At 44.0% G+C, this 17,589-nt stretch overlaps 2 protein-coding genes across 2 annotated transcripts in view; one reads left to right on the top strand and one right to left on the bottom strand.

Moving 5' to 3' along the window:
- The window catches only part of LOC133277177 (uncharacterized), a 757,253-nt gene that overhangs the window by 191,976 nt on the left and 547,688 nt on the right, over positions 1 to 17,589 (bottom strand). The gene's annotated exons all lie outside the window — the stretch shown is intronic.
- Positions 5,657 to 17,589, top strand: part of LOC133277186 (uncharacterized) — a 490,593-nt gene continuing 478,660 nt past the window's right edge. The window contains exon 1 of the mRNA XM_061468829.1: positions 5,657 to 6,350. Coding sequence (XP_061324813.1) covers positions 5,700 to 6,350 — 651 coding nt within the window. The 5' untranslated portion in view covers positions 5,657 to 5,699. The remainder of the gene's footprint in view (positions 6,351 to 17,589) is intronic.

The raw sequence follows: 17,589 nt of genomic DNA, 5'->3' as shown, positions 1-17,589 counted from the left end.
GATGCGTGCTAGTACATTGAAGAGGATGAAAGAAAATATAACCAAAAACCAGTAACAGAAAAACCCAATCCTTTTGAATTTAGATCTGAAAGATTCCAATGTCAATCTTGAAAACAGCTAGCTCATATTTTTTACAAAGCAGAGCATCTGTTGCATATATCCATCATTAGCATATATCCATAATGTTGCATATATCCAACATTAAAAGTTACCACTCTTAATGATTGTCCAACATCACCTGACTATACTAGTTAGCACTACAAAATCATAACATTTGTGAACTTGATTGGACGTGACAATTTGGTTCAGTTGCATAACTTAAAAAAAACTTAAAAATTCTTCTGTGACTAAAGAAGGGCCTCCAATTTATATAGATAAGACAATAATGAGACATACTTAAAGGAGAGGACATCCAGGCTTATATAACTAAAGCCTTGAAGTCTGTCATCTGAGAGGACACAGAACACCAAAACAGACTTTGTCAAAGCTGAACAGAATAATTGCTTCACTAATCTTTCAGGCCACAGACTCATCTGGCAATTGCTTTTTTTGCAACTGCACGCCTTTGCTAGATCATACTCAGATGGCCACTGACTGTAATATCAGATTTTTCTTTTTCTTTGCAGTAAAATATCTACTGTATTTTGTCTGATTTTAATCCATTCTGAACTCTAATTTGTTCTCCAGGGTCCTTTTAAGCCATCTCAGATTGAATAAACTACTAATTTAAAAGTTAACACTGTTCCTTCTATCACCCCTAAAATTGATGAAAATATTGCTGATCTTTGAACAATCACTTCATATGTACATTTCTGCTGAAGTTATATATTTAATGTATGTTCTTCTATTATTATTTCTGTAACATTATACTTCTATAATAATATGACTCCATCTTTTTAACATGAAAATGTGTTTCAAACTGAGTCAAAAGTCTTGCTATAATATAGCTATATATCAAGTATTTCCTGTTTTGTTGCATGAAATTTGAATGGTTTGACATGAATCTGCATTTGCAATATCTTGTTCACTGCACTGTTCCATTGGAAAATAACCAGCTCTTCTAAGTAGCTTCTTGCCAGGCTTTTTGTGTTGCAGACTGATTACCTCATTACTTGTAGTAATTGTATTAGCCCCATTCTTAACTAAGCTTGCCAGTAAAAAGGTGTAGTCAGACCAGAAACTTGTTCTACCCATGAATTAGTGATAGACTAAAAAAAAAGTACAATTCATAGTTTCTTGTCTTGAAAACAGATGTAAACTTACTGAAATAGTATAATTATAGCAGTATATAAGCAAGGGGATGTTTAAGTCTAAAATGGCTGTCAAGCATTGGAGCAGGCTTCCCAGGGAAGTGGTGGAGTCACCACCCCTGGAGGTGTTTAAAAGATGTGTAATTGTGCCACTTAGGGGCATGATTTAAGTGGTGGATTTGGTAGTGCTTGGTTAACAGCTGGCTGGACTCGGTGACCTTAAAAGTCTTTTCCAACCTAAAAAAGTCTATGATTCTACGATTTATTAAACTGCTACACATTTAAAGTGTCATATTACTGTTGTGGTATAACACCTACATACCCTAGTGGGAGGAGTATTTGAAAAATGCAGCAAGCATTGTGCAAAACAGGCAAGCATAAATGCATAATTAATACTTAAGTGTAAATGATCAAATGAAGAGGTAGTATAGTTGCTCAAAGGAAGTGCCAGAAAGGATGTTTCAGTGCTAAAGTCTGCAACAACAATGTGTTGTAAAGCAAGTGGGAAAGATACTTGGTGAAGCCAGAAAACATCCTGTTCCTCCATCTAAGGTGTTGACCTTTTAATTAATTCTTCAAAAGGTTGACATTTTAATTAAGATGTTGACAATTTAAGATGTTAACTATGTTGAGAGTAGATGTAACTTTCCGTTTTTATTGTGGGAAAGGGGCTGAGAAGCAGGAAAGAGAAAAGGAGAGAAAGAGGTCATGCACTACAGTCCAACTGCATCACCTGGATCTTGGTCACTGAGAACATCAGGGACTTTCACTACGACCATTCGCTATATGCATGTCCTGGGTTCAGCAGTAGCAGTCATGTTTCTCCTTCATGGTAGCTGGTGCAGTGTTGTGTTTTGACTTTCAGCCTGGGAACAGTGCTGGTGATACCGATGTTTTCGGTTGTTGCAAAGTGATGTTTACCCTGACCAAGGACTTTGTGAGGCTCATGCTCTGCCAGGGAGGAGGGGAAGCCGGGAGGAAGCAGAGACAGAGTGCCTGACCCAGGCTAGCCAAAGACTTATTCCATACCACAGCACGTCATGCCAGGGAAGGGGGTAACTGGGAGTTACCCAGAAGGACACGGGCTTCCGGGTGGGACTTGTTTCTTGGCCGGTGGTATTGTATTCTCCTCCCTTGTTAGTTTCTCTTATCATTGTTGTAGTTGGTGGTAGCGGTGGTGATTTGTGTTGTACATTGGTTGCTGGACTGTTCTTGTCTCAACCCGTAGGAGTTGCACTCTTTCGATCCTCCTCCCTGTTCCTCTGGGAGAGGCCGGGGGCGGGGAGGGAGGGGTCGTCAGTTGCGCTCAGCCCGGCACCACTTACTGGGAGTGAGTGAACAAGCTGTCTGGCTAGCTCTTTTGGCGCCCAACAACAACACAACAGTTCTTTTGGCACCCAACGTGGGGCACGAAGGGTTGAGATAATAGTCCGGATTAATAGTCACTCGTCACAATGCTGATTTATTGGCTCTCAAGGTTGTTCCTCTTGATCTCACAGTTTCAGTATATCATATCTTACTTCCATCCGCTATTTGCTGTATTAGTGTTTTTCAAATGTGGGGCTCGGGCTAAGGTTTTTGTCTCATTGTACTTTATGGTAATGACTTGTAATACAATAGAATCATTGATCATGAAACTGATCTGGCTTATGTTCTCAGTGTGGTCACCACCTTTATACTTTGGGAGGTATATAATAGAAGTGCTTAGCAATTACACATCTTTTTTCTCCTTCTCAGGTGCTCAACCTGTGAAGGAGACATCCTTTTACCCTCCCAGTCCTCCCCCCAGACCATGTACATTTGAGAGTTTTGAATTTTTTGAATGGCTTTTTAATGCTGTTGAGACTTGTTTGCTGATCGTGATGGGGATCACCATGTTGGCACACATACAGAGTGTGTTTTGCCCACAGCTGATTTCAAGAGTTAAGCAGAGTCAGGTTTGGGTCTTGTCTGGGGTCCAGCTCCAGGCACAGCAGCTTCACCACCCCCAGGGACAAGTACAGTTGTTACTCAAACTTTGGCTGCAATGAATAGCACAGCTACCCCAATGGCAAGTATAGCAGCTGCTCAAACGTCGGCTGCAACAGACAGCGCAGTTACCCCAGCTCCAAGCACAGCAGCTACACCACCCCCAGCAACAAGTACAGTTGCTACTCAAACCTCAGTGATAATCACTGCAGCCAAACCAGAGGACCAATTTGTAACGATATCGGTTGCCCCTGTACGCAAGAGAACAAGCAAAACAGAGGCAAGAAGGGTGAAGCGAGTTGAAGAAACAATTAATTCACCACCCAGTCTAGAATCTGATCAGGAGTCATCATCACATGACAAAGAAGAAGAAGAAGAAGAGGTAACTTCTCAACCTCAGACCTCAACCGAGCTATGGAATATGCGAAAAGATTTTACCCGTCAACCAGGGGAGCACATCATCACCTGGTTACTCCGATGCTGGGACAATGGGGCCGATGGTCATGAACTAGAAGGTACAGAAGCCAAGCAGCTGGGATCACTTGCTAGAGAAGGGGGAATTGACAAAGCAATTGCAAGAGAGGAAAAGTCCCTCAGCCTTTGGAGGCGGCTCTTGGCAGCTATGAAAGAAAGGTTTGCATACAAGGATGATGTTATGAGTCGTTCGGCCAAGTGGACTACTATAGACAAAGACATCCAGTCTCTGAGGGAATCAGCCATCATAGAGATGATCTATTACATCAAGCCAAATAACGGGGATACACCCATAGATCCAGATGAAGTTGAATGTACACAACCCATGTGGAGAAAACTTACACGAAATGCACCGTCATCATATGCCCATTCATTGGCAACAGTAACCTGGAATAACATAGTACCACTAACAGTGGATGAAATGGTTCATAAACTCTGAGAGTTCGAAGACAATCTCACCCCTTCCATCATCTCAGCTGTGGAAAAACTGTCCCAGGACCTCAAACAATTGAGGGACAATCCATCTGATTTGTCCAGCTCGTCACGTGTACCAACACACGTCTCAGCTATTAACAAAAGGCGTCCTATTGTTCGAGAGAGGAGATACAGGAGGTATACGCCACAGGGTATCCTATGGTTTTACCTGCTGGATCACGGAGAAGACATGACAAAGTGGGATGGAAAACCTACTTCGGCTTTGGAGGAATGGGTGAGTGAACTGAGCAAGGGCCAAGACTGATCGTCCCATGCGAGCTACGGCTTCAGTCTCTGGTGAGCAGTTTCCCAGATGGAGTGGAAGAGCTGATTTTACTCCAGCTCCTGTGATAATGAAGAATAATCCCTTTCAACACGACTTAAGTGTCCAACGCTGTGATGACCATTAGAGGGGCCCTGCCTCCAGCCAGGTGGAGGTAGGGGACAATCAGATTTACTGGACTGTGTGGATCAGATGGCCTGGCACATCAGTCTCACAGAAGTATAAGGCTCTAGTAGATACCGGTGCACAGTGTACCCTGATGCCATCAAGCTGTCAAGGGGTGGAACCCATCTATATTTCTGGAGTGACAGGAGGATCCCAAGAGTTGACTGTACAGGAGGCTGAAATCAGCCTGACTGGGAGGGAATGGCGAAAGCACCCTATTGTGACTGGTCCTTGGCATAGATTACCTCAAGAGAGGGTACTTCAAAGACCCAAAAGGGTACCGGTGGGCTTTTGGTATTGCTGCTTTGGAGACTGAGGAAATTGAGCAGCTGTCCACCTTGCCTGGTCTCTCAGAAGATCCTTCTGCTGTGGGGTTGCTGAAAGTTGAAGAACAACAAGTGCCAATTGTGACCACAACAGTGCACCGGCAGCAATATCGCACCAACCGAGACTCCCTGATTCCCATCCATCAGCTGATCCGTAGACTGGAGAGTCAGGGAGTGATCAGCAGGACCCGCTCGCCCTTTAATAGCCCCATATGGCCAGTGCGAAAGTCTAATGGAGAATGGAGACTAACAGTAGACTATCGTGGCCTGAATGAAGTCACACCACCATTGAGTGATGCCGTACCGGACATGCTAGAACTTCAGTATGAATTAGAGTCAAAGGCAGCCAAGTGGTATGCCACGATTGATATTGCCAATGCATTTTTCTCAATTCCTTTGGCAGCAGAGTGCAGGCCACAGTTTGCTTTTACTTGGAGGGGTGTCCAGTTCACTTGGAACCGACTGCCCCAGGGGTAGAAACACAGCCCTACCATTTGCCATGGACTGATCCAGACGGCACTGGAACAGGGGCAAGCTCCAGAACACCTGCAATACATTGATGACATTATTGTGTGGGGCGATACAGCGGAAGAAGTCTTTGAGAAAGGGAGGAAAATAATCCAAATCCTGCTGAAAGCCGGTTTTGCCATAAAACGGAGTAAGGTCAAGGGACCTGCACAGGAGATTCAATTTTTGGGAATAAAATGGCAAGATGGACGTAGACAGATCCCCACAGATGTGATCAACAAGATAACAGCAATGTCTCCACCAACTAATAAGAAAGAAACGCAAGCTTTCTTGGGTGCTGTGGGGTTCTGGAGAATGCACATCCCAAATTGCAGTTCGATTGTAAGCCCTCTCTATCATGTGACCCGGAAGAAGAAGGATTTTAAATGGGGCCCTGAGCAACAACAAGCCTTTAAGCAAATTAAACGCGAGATAGTTCATGCAGTAGCCCTTGGACCAGTCCGGACCGGGCCAGATGTAAAAAATGTACTGTCCACTGCAGCTGGGGAGAACGGTCCTACCTGGAGCCTCTGGCAGAAAGCTCCAGGGGAGACTCGAGGTCGACCCCTCGGCTTTTGGAGTTGGGGATACAAAGGATCTGAGGCCAGCTATACCCCAACTGAGAAAGAGATACTGGCAGCCTATGAAGGGGTTCGAGCTGCTTCGGATCTGATGGGCACTGAAGCACAGCTCCTCCTGGCACCCCGGTTGCCCATGCTGGGCTGGATGTTCAAAGGCAGGGTCTCCTCTACACATCATGCAACTGATGCTACATGGAGTAAATGGGCTGCACTAATTACACAACGAACTCGAATAGGAAATCCCAGTCATCCAGGCATTCTAGACGTCATCATGGACTGGCCAGAGGGCAAAGATTTTGGAATGTCACCACAGGAGGAGGTGGTGCGTGCTGAAGAGGCCCCAACATATAATAAACTGTCAGAAAGTGAAAAGCAGTATGCCTTGTTTACTGACGGGTCTTGCCGTATTGTGGGAAAGCATCGGAGATGGAAGGCAGCTGTATGGAGTCCTGGATGACAAGTTGCAGAAACTGCTGAAGGAGAGGGTGAATAGAGTCAGTTTGCTGAGGTGAAAGCCATCCAGTTGGCCCTGGACATTGCTGAATGAGAAAAGTGGCCAGTACTTTACGTCTATACTGACTCATGGATGGTGGCAAATGCCCTGTGGGGGTGGTTAAAGCCTCTTTGGTATGGAGGACAATGGTTGAAGTATAAATATGGGGAGGCCCGGCAGTTTGACTATATCACACTGCCGACAACCCGCATCAGTTCTAGGTCATCATATATGTAGAACTATTTTACTGTAGGATTTTTTAAGGGCTATAACTTTGCATAAGGAATAAGAATGCCTGACAGTGATTAAGAGCTAATTGGGAGTGTGTGTTATTTATTAGTGTCAATCCCATGGACTGACACTCTGAAGTTTGATACACAGCTGATACTTCAATCTTTCTTCTCAATGCTTCCATTACCATAATAATTTTCCTAATTTATACATAGATCTACATGAATTGTATACATATATAAAATTTGAATGTGTCTGTACATATATAGAGAAATAAAACATGCATATGTATACAGTCGAAACAAAACCAGTGGTCAAAGGATGTCAAAAATTCAGCCTCAGAGCTGTATGTGAACAGCTGTTGTTCTGTATTCACTATCAGTCCTCAGTCTTCCTCATGACTTTGCTTTTTATGTCCTCTTTCAGCTGTATTCCATCCTGAGATGAGGCTTTTCTGATTTTGCCCTTCTGTTTGTGGTTGGTACATCTGCCAAATCTTATTTAATGCCAGATTAACTAAGCATAAAGTCAGCCCATGCTCTGATATTACTACATATCAAGACCTACAGCAAAAAAGTAATTAATTGAAATGTTTGAAAACAGACAGAATCTGTGTTAACACAAGTGGTATGTTAGATTTCATTATTATCAGCCAGTTGACCAGGCTAATAGAGCATTGTTATAAACTTTTTAAATTATATGTGAAGTCAGGTGTGGTGCTTTCTTTTTATTTGTTTAAAACTGCTTATTTCAAGACTAGCTGAACAATTTCTTCTTATTTTAGAGTTATGATCCTTCAAATTCTTTTTGCCCTTTTATTCAATAGGTGTGTACTTGTGTGCAATGGTTCTATGCAGGTAAGAAAACTAAAGTAATAATTAAATAGATTACATGCTTGTTTCTTTAAAGAACATTTTTTACAGGGTTTTCTGATAGGGGATCACCTATAATTAGATATCCACTTTCTTGAATGATATGCAGAATGCATAAATAATATACTATTTATTCTGTAAACAAGAACCATGACCCAAATTTTAAGTATGATTGGAGGTTTTTTTCCCTTCTTCTCATTTTCACACTTTCTTATTCCTCACACTATTACCACATGATTATGAAAGTATTTTCTATCAGTTAATGATGGGCTGCTGCATAGGAGGATTTTTTTTTTCTGTTTTTTAAAGTTAACATGAAGTAAAAGGTTTATCTAAGAACGTTGAGATATATTCAGAGGAGGAATATTCCTATGATGCAAACTGAAGTAATTATGTTGACATGACAGACCAACATTTCAAAGCAGATATGCCTGTTGACACATTCTAGATATTATGGACTACCAACATTTCAAAGCAGATATGCCTGTTGACACATTCTAGATATTATGGACCTTGATCAATAGTAATACCTAGTTTCCCTGTGTTATAATCTTAAATGTATATTTTTATTTATCTGGTGAACTTCTTTAATTTGTACTCTCAGTATACTTATGGTAATTCCAAGTGTGTTATACTTGTGCCTGTACATACAATCTGGAGTATAACACAAGTTTTGCAAAACAGCCTTTTGTGAATTTATCATACCCCTATATCCAAAAAGTCTGACAGAACAGAGGTTTCCAAGTGAGGATCTAGACTCAACAAGTTGTCCATATTCAAATTAATTTTCCAAACGAAGCCATTTTATGTGATATTCAATGACAAAAGCATGAAAGAAAGGAAAACCCACTGCTAAACATATATGTAAATCAAATTATTTGACTGCAGAAGATACGAACAAATATAAAGGTCAGAGGAAAAATTATAATTCCTCACTAGTGTGTGCAAGTACAAATACTACTTTCTTTATTAGTACCTAATCTCTTATGGAAAGTAGATGCAATGGTGAATCTTACCAATACACTTTGAAATTCAATCTGACAGTGGCAGAAGTAACTTGAATGAAAATAAGCAAAAGACTAAAAGCACAGGTGTGTGTCATTTCTGAACTGTATGCTAAAGGGCCTTCTGCCTATGCATATTAGTCAAGAGCAGAACCATGTCCTTTGCATCTCTCTGCCCACTTACATCACCACTACTTACAAAGGTACATGTCAACACTTTATCACAAAACAGCACAGCTGATGAGATTTAGAAGGTGAATAGGTTGTTCAAGAATACGCTGACCAATTATTTATCTAAATCAAGATGAGCATCACTCTGTGACAAATCAATACCTGCAGGGAGAAGTATTTTATAATTTCAAGTTTGATCTCTAATAAACTGAGACTTGTTGACCTAAAGACAGACAATTTGGCATCAGCAAGAGTAAATTGTACCTGGCTAATCTAGCAGCCTTCTACGATGGAGTGACTGCATCAGGGGACAACGGAGGAAGGGAAGAAGTCATCTACCTAGAGTTCTGTAAGGCCTTTGATATGGTCTCCCACAAGATTCTTGCCACTGAATTGGAAAAATAACAGTTATGATGGATTGACTGTTATGTGGATAAGGAATTATCTTGATGGCCATATCCAAAATTTAGTTATTGGCTCAATGTCCAAGCAGAAACTAATAATAAGTGGTGTCCCTCAAGGGTCCACTCTGGGACCAGTATTAATTAATAGCTTAATCAATGACATAATGGATTTGGTGCATCCCTGTGAGTCTGCAGATGACACCAAGCTGAGTGGTGCAGTTGATATGCTAGCTGGAGAGGATGCCATCCAGAGAGACCTTGACAGCTTTGAGGAGTTGGGCCCACCCATGAAAACCTCTTGAATTTCAACAATGTGAAGCGCAAGGTCCTGCCCTGGGGTGGGGCAATCCTAAGCACAAACACAGGGTAGGGAAGACTGCATGGAGTTTATATATATATAAAAGTGGGTTATATTGCTGGGGTGAGTAGCTTGAGAGAGGATGCCTGCAACACCGGAGTAGAGTGGGGTGAGATCAGCATCCAGGAGCCTCACCTCAGACTGACAAGAGCCACCGAAGAGGGAGCCTCAAGTCCTCAACAGGACTTGCCCAGGAGCCGGCAGCTCAGCTCTCGCGAGCAGCTGACTCACCGGGGGCAGGGCTAGGAGGAGCGGCACCAACTGTGAGTGGTTAAAAACCTACCCCGGCAGCGCGAGCGACCAGGAGTGTGGCGAGGCAGTTTGCGCGGGCAGGCGAGTGGGGTGACCGCCTGCTCAAGAGGACTCGCCTGGAGCGCAGGAGGAGGAAGGACTGCTTGCCTGTGCGGAGAGACATAGACGGACCGGTCGACCAGATAGATCATGGTCACAAGAAAATCAAAGGCTGTAGTGAGGAATAATGTGGGTATCCAGACTGAGCTTTCCTGCAGACATGCGACCGTGCAGGTCTCTGGCTGCAGTAAATGCCTGAGCCCAGCACTTCTACTGGAGAGAGCCAGTGACACCGCTTGTGTGCGTGTGTGAGTAAATAAATGATCTGCTCAGGCAGGTGGCTGAACTGAGGGAGGAGGTAGAAAGATTGAGAGCTATCAGAGAGTGTGAAAGTGAAATAGATTGGTGGAGCCACACCCTAAGGCAAGGGCAGAGGGAAGTGGTTGAACAAGTGATGGATCCCCTTCCCTCCTACCATCAGATAGAAGCAGTGGACTTAAGGGACAAGGAGGTATGGAGGGAGGTCGCTCCTCGGAGAGGTAAGCGAAAAACCTTGCAATCCCTTTTTCCCTCCCAGTTGCCCTTGAATAACAGGTATGAGGTCTTGGAAATACAGGACCAGGTAAATGGAGATGGAGGCGTAGATCCATCTAGTGAGTCACCTAGGGCTTGTCACTCACCCCCATGCCTTAGAACTTCCTCAACCAAGAAGAAAAGAAGAGTATTTGTGGTGGGTGACTCCCTTCTGAGGGGAGCAGAAGGGCCCATTTGTCGACCTGATCCATCCCACAGGGAAATCTGCTGCCTACCTGGGGCTCAGATTAGAGATGTTAAAAGGAAACTCTCTGATCTGGTGCAACCCTCTGACTACTATCCGCTGCTGGTTTTTCAGGTTGGCAGTGATGAAACTATTACAAGGAGGGCAAGGGCAATGAAGAGAGACTTCAGGGCCCTGGGACAGCTGGTTAGAGGGTCTGGAGGGCAAGTGGTGTTTGCCTCCATACCTGTTACGAACAAGGGTGAAGAGATAAATAGGAAAAGTCTGCAGATTAGTGTATGGTTATGTGACTGCTGCCAAAGACAGGGTTTTGGATTTTTCAGTCATGGGCTGCTATATGAGACACCTGGTTTGCTGGTGGCAGGTGGGATACACCAGTTCCAGAGGGGGGGAAAGGTTTCTGGGGCAGGAGTTAGCAGGGCTCATTGACAGGGCTTTAAACTAGATATAAAGGGGGAAGAGGAGATAATTGGGCCTGTTAGGGACAAGCCCAAGAGAAACACGCTAGGGCTTGAAGGATGGTGGACTAGGGAGGACTCTCAATCTATTGTTTCATTTGAGGGAAAGGATAGTTGTTTAGACCCTGTCCCACAGGGGAAAAAGGGTACCAGGGCAAGAGTTAGTAGAGCTCACTCACAGAGCTTTAGGTTAGATTCAAAGTGTGAGGGGGTTGTAGCTGGGTTTGAACTAGTGGGGCAATGTTCTAGTATTAATGAAGACCAAAAGGCCTCCCACCTCCCAGGGGCACCACTAGCATGCTCTACTTGCTCCCTGAAATGCCTGTACACCAATACACACAGCATGGGGAATAAACAGGAGGAGTTAGAAGTCTGTGTGCGGTTTAAAGGTTATGACCTGGTGGCAATTACAGAGACATGGTGGGACAGCTCACATGACTGGAATGTGGTTATGGATGGCTATGTCCTTTTTAGGAAAGATAGGTCAGCAAAGCGAGGTGGTGGACTTGCTCTTTATGTGAGAGAGAGACTAGAATGTATTGAGTTCTTTCCAGGGGCAGATGAGGACCAAGTGGAAAGTCTGTGGGTGCGAATTAAGGGACAGGCTGGTACGGGTCTATTATAGACCTCCTGATTATAGACCTCCTGGGTACAAGTGACAGTTGTGTGGTCTATCATAGACCTCCTGATCAGGACGAAGGAGTTGATGAGGCTTTTTACAGGCAACTGAAAGCAGCCTCACGACTACATGCCTTGGTCCTTATGGGGGATTTTAACTACCCCGATATTTGCTGGAAGACTTACACAGCCAATCATTCACAGTCTAGGAGGTTCCTCCAGTGCATTGATGATAACTTCTTAATGCAAATGGTGGACAAACCAACTAGGAGAGGAGAGCTGCTGGATGTAGTACTCACCAACAAGGAGGGTCTGATTGAAGTGGTGATGGTCAATGGCAGCCTGGGCTGCAGTGACCATGAGATGGTGGAGTTTAGGATCCTGTGTGGGAGGAACAGAATACCTAGCAAGGCCACAATTCTGTATTTCCGAAGGGCCAACTCTGGCCTCTTCAATCAATTGCTAATGGAAGTCTCACGGGAAAGGGTACTAGGTGGTAAAGGGGCTCAAGATAGTTGGTCAGCATTCAAGAACCACTTCTTCCAAGCTGTCGTCGTTTAAACCCAGTCAGGCAACTTATTCACTCACTCCCAGCGAGTGGTGCCGGGCTGACAACAATCGAGGGCCCCCCTGCCCCCCACCGGGGCTCTCCCCTTCCCTGCTCCCGGAGGAATGGGGAGGAGGATTGAAAGGGTGCAACTCCCATGGGCTGAGACAAGAACAGTCCAGCAATCAATATACAACACAAATCACCACCGCTACTACCAACGACAACAATGATAAGAGAAAATAACAAGGGAAGAGAATACGATACCACCGGCCAAGAAACGAGTCCCACCCGGAAGCCCGTGTCCTTCTGGGTAACTCCCAGTTACCCCCCTCCCCAGGCATGATGTGCTGTGGTATGGAATACCTCCTTGGCTAGCCTGGGTCAGGCGCCCCGTCTCTGCTTCCTCACAGCTTCCCCGCCTCCCTGGCAGAGCATGAGCCTCACAAAGTCCTTGGTCAGGGTAAACATCACTTAGCAACAACTGAAAACATTGGTTTCACCAACATTGTTCCCAGGCTGGAAGTCAAAACACAGCACTGCACCAGCTACCTCAAAGGAGAAACATGACTGCTACTGCTGAACCCAGGACACAAGCTCAGCATCAGAGTATCCCAATGGGTAGGAAGTCAAGTAGAGGAGTCAGGAGACCAGCATGGTTAAATAAGGAACTGCTGGGCAAACTCGTATGGAAAAAGAGAATCTATGGATTATGGAAGGAGGAGCTGGCCACTTGGGAGGAATATAGGACAGCTGTTAGAGGATGTAGGGAAGCAATTAGGACAGCTAAGGCCTCCTTGGAACTTAATCTTGCAAGTTGGGTTAAGGACAATGGGAAGGGCTTCTTCAAATACATAGCAGATAAAACTAACACAAGAGGCAATATAGGCCCACTGCTGAACGAGGTGGGTGCCCTGGAGACAGAAGATATAAAGAAGGCAGAGGTGTTGAATGCCTTTTTTTGCCTCTGTCTTTACTCCTGCACACTCTCCTTGAGGGAACCAGATTCCTATAGCCCCAGAAAGAGTCAGGATAAAGGAGGAGTTTGCTTTGGTAGATGAGGATTGGGTTAGGGATCAGTTAAGTAATCTGGACATCTATAAATCGATGGGTTCGGATGGAATACACCCGCTGGTGCTGAGGGAGCTGGCGGAGGTCATTGCTGGGCTACTCTCCATCATCTTTGGTAAGTCGTGGGAAACAGGTGAGGTGCTTGAGGATTGGAGGATGGCAAACGTCACGCCAGTCTATAAGAAGGGCAAGAAGGAGGAGCCAGGTAATTATAGACCGGTCAGACTTGCCTCCATCCCTGGAAAGGTGATGGAACAACTTATTCTTGATGCCATCTCTAGACATATCAAGGATGAGGGGGTCATTAAGAGCAGCCAACATGGCTTTACCAAGGGGAAGTCATGTTTGACCAACCTTATAGCCTTCTATGAGCAAGTAACTAGGTAGCTGGATGATGGTAGAGCAGTAGATGTGTTTTTTCTTGATTTCAGTAAGGCATTTGATACTGTCTCCCACAGCATCCTCATAGATAAGCTAAGGAAGTGTGGGCTTGATGATCAGGTAGTGAGGTGAATCAAGAACTGGTTGGAAGGAAGAAGGCAGAGAGTTGTGGCTAATGGGGCAGAATCTAGCTGGAGGTCTGTGACTAGTGGAGTCCTGCAGGGGTCAGTGCTGCGACCAGTGCTGTTTAATGTTTTCATCAATGACCTGGATGAAGGAACTAAGTGTACCCTCAGCAAGTTTGCTGATGATACTAAACTGGGAGGAGTGGCTGACACATCAGAGGGCTCTGTTGCCATTCAGCGAGACCTGGACAGGCTGGAGAGTTGGGCAGGGAGAAACTTGATGAAATTCAACAAGGGCAAATGTAGAGTCTTGCATCTGGGGAAGAACAACCCCATGTACCAGTACAGGCTGGGGGTTGACCTGCTGGGCAGTAGTGAAGGGGAAAGGGACCTGGGGGTCCTGGTGGATAGGAGGATGGCCATAAGCCAGCAATGTGCCCTTGTGGCCAAGAAGGCCAATGGCATCCTAGGGTGCATTAGAAAGGGTGTGGTTAGTAGGTCAAGAGAGGTTCTCCTCCCCTCTACTCTGCCTTGGTGAGGCCGCATCTGGATTATTGTGTCCAGTTCTGGGCCCCTCAGTTCAAGAAGGACGGGGAATTGCTTGAAAGAGTCCAGCACAGAGCCACAAAGATGATTAAGGGGGTGAAACATCTGCCTTATGAGGAGAGGCTGAGGGAGCTGAGACTCCTTAGCTTGGAGAAGAGGAGACTGAGGGGTGACCTCATCAATGTTTCCAAATATGTAAAGGGTGAGTGCCAGGATGATGGAGCTAGGTTTTTTTCAGTGATGTCCAGTGGTAGGACAAGGGGCAATGGGTGTAAACTGGACCATAGGAGGTTCCATGTGAACGTCAGGAAGAATTTCTTTACTGTGAGAGTGGAACAGGTTGCCCGGGGGGTTGTGGAGTCTCCTACATTGGAGATATTCAAGGCCCACCTGGACAAGTTCCTGTGTGATGTACTCTAGGTTACCCTGATCTTTTGAGGTCTCTTCCAACCCTTGGGATTCTGTGATTCTCTGTGATTCTGTGATGTGGAAGTTGAATAGAGACTTTTAGCCAGGCCTGTTTGATCGATTGATTGATGGCTTGGCTTCGTGAGCGAAGATTTGGAAAGGGCTTTAACCACACTTACTACAAGCACGATGACCAAGGGTATGTGGGATATGCAAATCTGGTTGGAAAAAGGTACTTAGGCACTCAGGAAATGTCTGACCAGGACTGTAATCTCTTGAGGGATCTCGAGCTACCCATGCACTTGTCTGCCCACATGCAAGGTTGGATCTGAAGCTTCCCATGCACCTTGTCACCTACCATTTAGACCCTCACCTGTCCATATAGACAAGTGAGAGTAAGGCCTTCCCACCTGGGCAGTGGATTTTTTAGGTGAATCACAGCTTGTGCAGAACTGGCCCCATCCTTTACACCTGAGCTTTAACTGCCATGGCCTAGCTAGCTAGGACGGTGACAGCAAAGTCCGCAGGTCATAGGTTTTGTAAGAGTGTCCTACTCTTAGATGGAAGACCATACAAGGCTAGATGAGCTCCATCAGCCTGGGTTTGAAGATAAGAGTTTTCCTTCTCCTATGAGGAAGGCCTGTTTTCGCTAACGAAGATTCGGGAAGACCTTTACCCATGCACTCTGACGCAAGACTGTCACCTCCTGGGTCAATCACGAGTGACCGATGATGCAACAGCACAACATCAACCGTCTAGGTGGGATTCCTAGAGGCATTCAGTCATAAGCCCGCAGATGGTAGCCTTGCGCCTGTGGCTCCTCAGCCAAGCGCACCCACCAGGGGTCTGAACCTGAGGTTCCTCTCATGCTGAGCAGGATTACTATTGCAACAACATATCATCAGAAGGGTAAAACTAACCTGTCTCATGACGGTCTAATCCCAGTTCACATTCCCTGTTAGTGGGTGAACAATCCAACACTTTGTGAATTCTGCTTCAAAATGATAGGAAGAGCCGACATCAAAGGGTCAAAAAAAAAATGACCAGGCTGTAATGACAGGACAAGGGGCAATTGTTTTAAACTAAAAGCAGGTAGATTTATATTTGACATATGGAAGAAATTTGTTATAATGAATTTGTTGAGGCCCTGGCACAGGATGCACAAAGAAACTGTGGCTGCCCCATCCCTGGCAGCGTTCAAGGCCAGATTTGACAGGGCTTTGAGAAACCTAGTCTAGTGGAAGGTGACCCTGCCTTGGCAGGAGGATTTCACTTGATGATGTCTTCTGAATTAAACCACTCTGTGACTTCCATGATTCTATGATTTTGTTGATGTGGTACTGGGATGTTGAAATGCAAATGCAAGTCACATAATATTTACTTCTGCAAAAGGCAGATCTGCCTCTGAACAGTCAGTGGTGATTGTGAATGCAAATGGAATTACAGCTGACCTGTAGATAACTTTAAGAACATCTCTTTGCTTTGATACAAAACTCAGGGAACTCTAGAAGAGTAACTACAGGTTAATACTGGAATTGTTATTATTTCCATAATAAAGTTTTCACAATGACAGTAAAGTCTTTTTACACATCAGCTCTGTTAATGCAACTCCTGTAGAACTTCTGTTTTATTTTATTTTTATGATGTATTCTGTTCTTTGATCTTGAGTACATAGAGTAGAATCTATCTCATCTAATTTAAAAATTATAGCTGTCTAGTCCAAACAGTTTGATAATTGAAGAAGAAAGATTATCTATGGTATTTAGAAGCCACAATACAAAGATTGGCAAAGGAAACAAATGTTTAGTTTGATTCTGAAATTAATGTACTTGGGGACAAATTTATTTCTGAAGTAGAAGCTCTTAAAAGAATAAGTAATGAATCCATTTTCACAAAATAGTATCATAAGTCAGTGTAGCTATACTGTCACAGGTTCTGCTAGAGATGCTTCACTGTCAAGCTCATAAATTGAGCATGAGTAAAGTGTATGAAGTGAGTGATTATGGAAATTAATTCTTAAGTAGAGCTTGCCTAAGAAGACTATAGTCTCTTTTTCTTGTGGATCAGCTTCATATGCACTCATCTTTAAATTCTTTGTTATTATGATATAGATGAGGAGCGTTTTGGTTATCTATGGCTGAAACACAGATTCAGATTCCAGATGTACTACATTATTGACAGAGGGTGGAGGCTACAAGGCAGGGCAGGAGATCTCAGGTGATCACATCAGACAGAAACCTATTTAACAGGTCACAGAAAACTTTAATCTTTCTGATAGGTTATTATTAAAATATTTGTTTTCCTATGGCTATTAAATTATCATTTGGATGTCTACCTGTGTTACGAACAATTTGGTAGATGACAAAAGAGAGCTCAATTTTTTTGTAATATAACAGGCTAAATGATGGTTTGCTGTTATTATAAAAAAAATATAGATGCCTCTCTTACCCAGCTTAAAAACTTGTATTAAGAATAAGACTTAAATCTCAGAAGACTTAGATAATTTTTCGGTATTCTGAAAAGAAGGAAGAAGTTTCACATTTAAGACTCATATCAATGTCAGAAAAAAATGCAATAAACATAATTTATAAATGTTTCTCTATGGTTTTCTCTCACACTAAAGCCATATTCTGGGAGGTGAAGTATTTCTTCAGTGCATAGGTCTTGTATTTATTGTCTGTACTACTACCCTAAAGCTTGCAAGTCTTTTCTTGTGTCCACAAGGCCATTTAACTGTCATTCAGCTTTGAGGACAGACCCAAACACTACATAGTTTAGATGGTCCTGAAAGAAGGGATCTGAGGT

Source organism: Pezoporus flaviventris, unplaced genomic scaffold, assembly GCF_033815535.1.
Source record: "Pezoporus flaviventris isolate CSIRO_AGI_PZ_B2104156 unplaced genomic scaffold, CSIRO_AGI_Pfla_v1 ptg000052l, whole genome shotgun sequence".
Taxonomy (NCBI): domain Eukaryota; kingdom Metazoa; phylum Chordata; class Aves; order Psittaciformes; family Psittacidae; genus Pezoporus; species Pezoporus flaviventris.
Note: the sequence above shows the minus strand (reverse complement) of the source record. Positions and strands in the feature narration are given on the sequence as shown.